Source organism: Nanorana parkeri, unplaced genomic scaffold (genome assembly GCF_000935625.1).
Source record: "Nanorana parkeri isolate BGI_ZX_2015 unplaced genomic scaffold, ASM93562v1 scaffold204, whole genome shotgun sequence".
Taxonomy (NCBI): domain Eukaryota; kingdom Metazoa; phylum Chordata; class Amphibia; order Anura; family Dicroglossidae; genus Nanorana; species Nanorana parkeri.
The window spans coordinates 1532951-1539764 of record NW_017306472.1 but is presented as its reverse complement, the minus strand read 5'-3'; the positions used below and the strand labels follow the sequence as shown (position 1 = coordinate 1539764).

Sequence of the window (6814 nt, the reverse complement as noted above, 5' to 3'; positions counted from 1 at the left end):
CCACTACAAAGGGATTTTTCGGTAAGGCGTGCAACAAAAAAAAGTATGATTAGCACAGCACTGTCACATGGGGGCAAGGTGGGACTAGAGAGACTTAAAGCATACACTGCATGTTCCTTCCGCCCTACAGAGGCCAAAGAGAGCAGCAGTGGAGTAAAGGAGAGGTGCTAGGGCACGGGGCATTAAAGTGAACCTCTACATCCCCTTAAAAAAGGTCAGAAAGCCATATCCATCTCCATTGGGTTTTTCCAAATACAGCAGAGAGCAATGTTGGGGTACAAAGCACAATAACCAATAGCAAGTGAGAAGACTTTTACTTTAATGCAAACTCCAAGCTGATCTGATTGGCCGCCTATCGCTTTTTTTGCCTTATTAGAAAGGCCCGCTGCCTTTTAGCCTCGGCCTGCCTCTCCAGTATTCTCAAGAAGAGCTGATGAAACTGGAAACCTTTGTGACCGATTTCAACACCTTCACCAGCAACGGATAAAGGAAACAGATAGAGCTGACATACCGCTTGAAGCTTGTCCGTTAACTCTCGCCTCCTGTTGCGACATTTTGCGGCCGCCAGTTTATTCCTTTCTCTCCGGACCCGCCGCTTTTCCTCTTCCTCTGGTGCCAGCTGCAGAAGAAAAAAAAAGAAAAAAAGAAATGAACAAGTTGTCTTTTGTGGTCAGGAAAAAAAAAAAAAGGCCACAAGGGGTTGCTGGCTCGGTAGTGTTTCTGGGATTGTGTAAGGCCACGGACTGCGCTCAGCAGACCTTGGTAGCACAGATGCTTTCTGCAGTTAGAACAGAACGGTTTCACAACTCCTCTTATCAGTTGTAATCATGCCAGGCCTGACATCAAAAGGAAGCAGGCTTTGCCGTTACTATAAATCCTCAGCTGCAAACAAAAGGCCTGAAATCCAGGGAGTAGCAGGACAAGAGTTATTCTGGATTTGGGAATGTCGAGAAGCAAGGCATCTGTGCAGCTGCCATCCAGAACCTGCACACCATCAGCAAACTGCTCAAATCAGGTGAAATCCAAAATATTCCATATTTGTGGAAGTTGTCACCAGAACAGGAGGTGAGGGTAGGTCTACCAATGGGGACACAGGTTCAGGTGACATTGAAACAAGTAGGGAATTCCCCTCACTTTGGGGAGATTTCCTCTCACTTCCTATTGGGTTCCCAAAACAGGAAGTGAAAGCTCCCCAATGGGACACCTCGTCTGGAGACAACTAGGGATGAGCTCAGGTTCAGACCAAACTCACACCAAACAAGGGAGCTCCATTGGCACTTCCACCCAATCAACTGCGATAATGAGGATTCCCCACCCAACAGCTGCATGTAAACAAAGAGGCGGGGTACTTGTGCTGACATCATTTACCTAATATGGCCACATAGCCATATTCATTAAGTGTCATTTACCAAATATAGGCATGCAGCCATATAGGGTCAATGACATCACTGAATCCCACCCATTTGCTTATGCCATGCTGCAGGCAGGGAATTCCTTACCAGCAGCTGGCTGGGTGGCACAGAAGGCACTGCCTTCTGTGTTTGGGTGGGGCCCGTCTGGGTTAGGAGGAGCTCCAGCGCCAAACCTGCGCACATACCTGGAACCAATCATAATTTCTTTTTCTGTCTGGCTAAAGACAACTGGGGCAAATAGAAGGGGGCAAATCTTCCCAGTGGAGTTCTTCTTTAGTGTAGGCAGTTTATATCCTTGGCTAGGAAGTTCCAGATGCACGAGAGGGCCACCAGAGGCTGCATTGGGGCAAGACCAACATAGAAGATGAATGGAGCACTACACCAGTTGTTGAGTCCAAACTCAATGTCTATTGCTTTATTAAGAAAAAAAAATCCAACGTATTTCAGGGGCTTCCAAAAGCCCCCATTCATCAGGGCTTTAACATTTGTTGGACGAGAAGGGCACAAGAAGAAATATAATTATAGAATAAATTAGTTTTTGTATTCCGATGGAAAGCTGTTGACCCTATTTACATGTCAAGTTACAGTAGCTGGCCTCCATTCTTCATACGAGTAGTAATAAATACCCGGCAGGGGTTCTAACCTGTCTATACTTTATCTAAAACTAAAGGAAAAAAAGGTTTTGGCCAGAGATAAAGCTTTAAAAGGCAAAACTGGGTGCAGAGAGACAGGCGAGCTGCCCAATAACCTACATATAGTTCATGGTTTGCCCATCTTACCTGCTCATCCCTTCTCCTCCTGCCCACGGTGGTGCCAATGGTTTTGATGACTCCGGGCCGCTGGAGAGCTGTGTGCCCTCCCACGGATGTCAGGTTAGGCATATGGTGTCCATAAGGGTGTGCTCGCCCATAGGGATTGGACATAGAGGTGATGACTGTTGGCTGTACCATCCACTGCAAGTCTTGGCTGGTGGTGATGGCGTTGATGGTTGGGATAAAGGCACTGCTGGACCCTGGCATTTCGTTCCGGAATTTCTGCTGGAAGAGAATGGAAAAGGTCAGCAAATCATAAAAACAACAATCTGCAGCATTCAAATGCTAAGGGATGGAAGAAGTACAGGAGGGTAGATAGATAAAGAATAACTTTGGGCAACATATATCAAAAATACTTTTTGGCTGTTAGGTATTCCTTTCAAAAAACACACAAAAATATTCATTCGGCTTAGTGAATCTCCACCTGAAACAAAGCCATCCAGCTTATTATAGGCAGGTGACACAGAATGTTCTGGCCTCTGTCTAGACGTACGGGGTGTTGTGGTGAGGTCACAGTTTCCTCCTCAGCACCTGGCTAAACATCAAGGTGAATCTGACTATCAGACCCGATCACTATGGGCCATCAGACTGAGCGATGGCTGCAGGCTACTTCACTAGTCTGAGGAACGCAACAACTGAGCGCCACTGGCTGAAAGGTGATTCTGGTGCACGGCGGAATAATCCTGACAATGTAGACCAATGTTATCTCGATGTATCCTCCGGGTCATCTATGACAAATGTGAATCAGGAGGGTGACAAGCGAAAAAAAGAGAGAGTGTGACACGAGAGAGAGAGGGGAGACACGAGAGAGGGGGGAGACACGAGAGAGAGAGGGGAGACACGAGAGAGAGAGAGGAGACACGAGAGAGAGAGAGTGACACGAGAGAGAGAGTGACACGAGAGAGAGAGAGAGTGACACGAGAGAGAGAGAGAGAGTGACACGAGAGAGAGAGAGACAAGAAAAAGACAAGGGAGAGACAAAAGAGAGAGAGTGACGAGAAAGAGAGAGACACAAGAGAGAGTGACGAGAAAGAGAAAGAGAGAGAGAAGCGAGAGACACAAGGGGGAGAGAGAGAGAGAGCAACAAGAAAGAGTGAGAGAGAGAGAGAGAGAGAGAGAGAGAGAGAGAGAGAGAGACTGACAAGAAAGAGAAAAGAGAGATGAGAAGGAGATACAAGAAGACAGACAAGAGAGAGACACAAGAGACAAACAAGAGAGTGATAAAACAGACAAATAGAGAGAGAGAAGCAAGAAAGATATGAGAGACAGAGGCACAATAGAGGGAGGCAAGAGAGAGGGAGAGACAAGAGAGAAGCAAGAAAGAGAGAGAGAGCGACAGACAAGAGAGAACGAGACAGACGAGAGAGAGCGAAAGACCAGGTAGAGACACCAGAGAGAGAGGCAAGAAAGACAAGACACACACACACACGAGACAGAAGAACACAAAAGAGAAATTTGACTTTGCCTGGCTGCCAGGCCATGCAGTACGGTTGCTACCTGTCCAGGAATTACCTGGACAGTTCGGGTTTTGAATGCTGTGTCCCAGTTTCATGGCAGCAGAAACCCAGACACAAGATGTCAGGCAGACAGGGGCAGCCAAAATTAAGGTAGGGGCCACTGGCCCCCCCACTGAAAATTGCCTCCACTGTGATACTTACATATGAATGGGCGGCACTATTTACATATGAATAAGCCGCGACTCATTCTCCCAAAAAAATGTCAGCGCGTCGCTAAAGTGTTCGGGTTTTACTTGAAAAAAATGTGGCAACCCTACCATGCAGTGACTTGTAGTTCCTCCAGCTTGAGGCGACATTATAAAACCAGAAGAGTGACTATTTACTCCACTTCCTTCCACATGAAGACACATCACGCACAGGAATGCCGCTCAGACACAAGCTGTCAATTCTCTGAGGAAGGGGGGCAGAATGTTCAAATATTTTTGCCAGGAAGAGCGGTCAGCAAAGAAGATGGAAGAGTATCAGGTGCCTCATCCGGGTCACTTTCCTTCCCAGACTGAGGACTTTAGGTCATGAAGAGTCCATCAGATAGGGAACACATGCAGCATTCCTACAACCTCACACCCAGGGGGGACCATACATAATCCAGACAGCATGTCATCACTCCAGAGCTCAATAACAACGCCAGGAATGAGCGCTGATATCTTTGTGCTGATTTAGATAAGTAGAAAAACATCTTCAACATAACAGAACGTGCCCAGTGAGTGTGACTATTCGATGTCCTGGATGAAGGAAAACCTTCACAGTCACACCGCCAAAAAAGTTGACTGTTCTGGTCTGAGAAGTTGTCACTTTAGTTGGCCTGCCCTGAGGGATGAAAAAAATATAAACAGATTCCTCCATCCATGCTCAACAGCGGGGATAGACTAATCTCCTGCTGCGGCTATTGCATTCTCACAGCAGGCGTTCCTCGCTGTCAAATACGCTAACAGTGACTACAGCCGATTGGCTTCAGCCACTGAAAATCTCCAGCCTGACTCCTTCTACAAAAGTCAATCGATTAATCAACTTTTGTTGAGCCGCCAGGGTGAATCTAACCGTGTATGGCCAGCCTAAGACAGCCAAACTGGATGGAGGGTTGAACTTGTTAGAACTATGCTGGCAATGGCTTTCCCAAGTGTTTCAAGGTAGGTAGGATATTGCCATAAAGTGCACGTATACAAACAATACCTGCACATTATGGCACGCTTAGGCTAAAGTCACACACTGGGATGGTGATGACAGAGGACCCAAAAGAAGACTGGCAGCGGCAAGGGGGAACTCTAAGCATTAAGGCCCCGTTCACATGGCTGCATTCAGAGATTCCTGCGGCAAGAACCTATAGATTCTTGCATCAGGAATCCCAGGTGTCCCCGTTCAGATGCGGCCACTGTACCTATTGAAGTTACGGATAGGGTAACAGCAGCAGCACCAGTCAGCGGCACTTGGCATTCTTGCCACAAGAACCCATAGGTTCTTGATGCAGGAATCCCCGAATGCAGTGTGAATGGGGGGCCTTACCTCCTAGAGTGCCCGTCTCCAGCGATGCGACCACCTCTCTCCCCCCCCCCCCCCTCCGATTGCTGCCAGTCTTCTTCATGGTCCTCCGTCATCACCTTCAGCCATTGGGCAGTCACTGATAATGCAACAGGAGTCTTCATCTTATAGATGCCGGGAATGAGACGAGGTGTACGCAGCCTTGTACATGTGCGGCAGGCAGTTTACACAAAATTTTAAAAAACTGCTAGAAGCAAGAAGCAGCAAGTTTTGGCAGCAAAACAAATTAAATAATCTCTCTCTCTCTCTCGCTCGCTCTTCTTTTTAGTTGTGCTTTGAAATATATCTACAGACCCCCGCCCCCAACCCCCCTCCATTATGGAGTAAGAAATGGTTAAACTAATGTCAGATTTCTTCATTTATCTGCCATCTGTGTGCCACTGGGGATATTCACCTTCAGTTCCTGTTCTGTAGCCGCAACAGGAAGTGAGGCAAGACCACTCTAAAGCCTGGCACAGACACAGACAGTGATGAAAACGTGACAGGCATTCTAAGCCTACTGTATCAAAAATGAAAAATTACAGTTTGGGGTTTTAATACAATGTAACAATTTGAGTCGGGTCGATAAAAAGACTTCCGCCCATCACCCATTGGGCTCAATTCACAAAGCTTTAACACAATGATAAGGCTCTTTAATTTTGTCATGTGACTGTCATTATCGGATCTCTTTGGCTGAAAATAACTGTCATTTTGTAAATACATATTAGTATCCTGATTGGTTAGCTTTGTGAATTGAGCTTATTGTATGGGGGTTTGATTGTAGACTGCTCGCTCGCTGTGTGACTGACTATTCCCTTTTCTATGGAGAAAAGGTGCAGAATTTACTAAACACGCATGCTGTGATCATCTGACAGCCAGTTTCCAGAGAAGATCCAACCCGGGAGAGAGATCCGATCGAGTCATTATAAATAATATGTTTATAAATAAGTTTATATAAATAAACTAAAATCACAACACACATATACAAAAACGCTCCTCACACAACTTCAAGAGAACAGCAATGAATAATGGGAAGTCCTCCAGGTGTCATGGAACTACTATCCCTAGCATGCCTGGAGCATTGGGATGTGTAGTCCCTTGATACCTGGTGGAGTTGCCCACAGACAAGTTTAAGAAAAAAACTGAACCGGAGATGGCACAATGGATGGACCACCTGCAGCAGTTGCTACAATTACCAGGAAGGGGGAAAAAGAAACTTAGGACAGGCTCACCGTCCTCTATGGAATCTTCCTTCTCCCCGCAGACAGGCATCTGAGGAGGGAAGGGCAGGAAATCTCTATTGCATAATCGCCTCCCACTGTAAAACGAACTTCCTCCACCCCTCCTTCCTCTTTTTTTTTTATACTGCTTCATTTACTTAAAGCCCAGGTGTGGTCACCGTCACTCCCAAGGGCTGCCGCACTTAACCCTTCCACCACCTAGAGAGAGTATAGAAGCTTTTCAAATAAATAGCTAAAGTATAAATAACATGTACTTAAAAATTACCTAAAATCTAAAGATGGGTAAACAAGAAAACAAAAAGTATATAAAATGATAA

At 46.2% G+C, this 6814-nt stretch overlaps 1 protein-coding gene across 6 annotated transcripts in view; it reads right to left on the bottom strand.

Moving 5' to 3' along the window:
* Positions 1-6814, bottom strand: part of FOSL2 (FOS like 2, AP-1 transcription factor subunit) — a 23035-nt gene that overhangs the window by 2370 nt on the left and 13851 nt on the right. For 2 of the 6 annotated variants that reach the window (XM_018555615.1, XM_018555613.1), the window contains exons 2-3: positions 2192-2446; positions 512-619 (exon numbers count right to left, since the gene is read on the bottom strand). In XM_018555615.1, the coding sequence (XP_018411117.1) occupies positions 512-619; positions 2192-2431 (348 nt within the window). In that variant the 5' untranslated portion in view covers positions 2432-2446. Of the gene's footprint in view, positions 1-511; positions 620-2191; positions 2450-6488; positions 6583-6814 lie in introns of those variants that run through there. The other 4 variants (XM_018555616.1, XM_018555611.1, XM_018555614.1 and 1 more) reach the window with 3 other exon arrangements.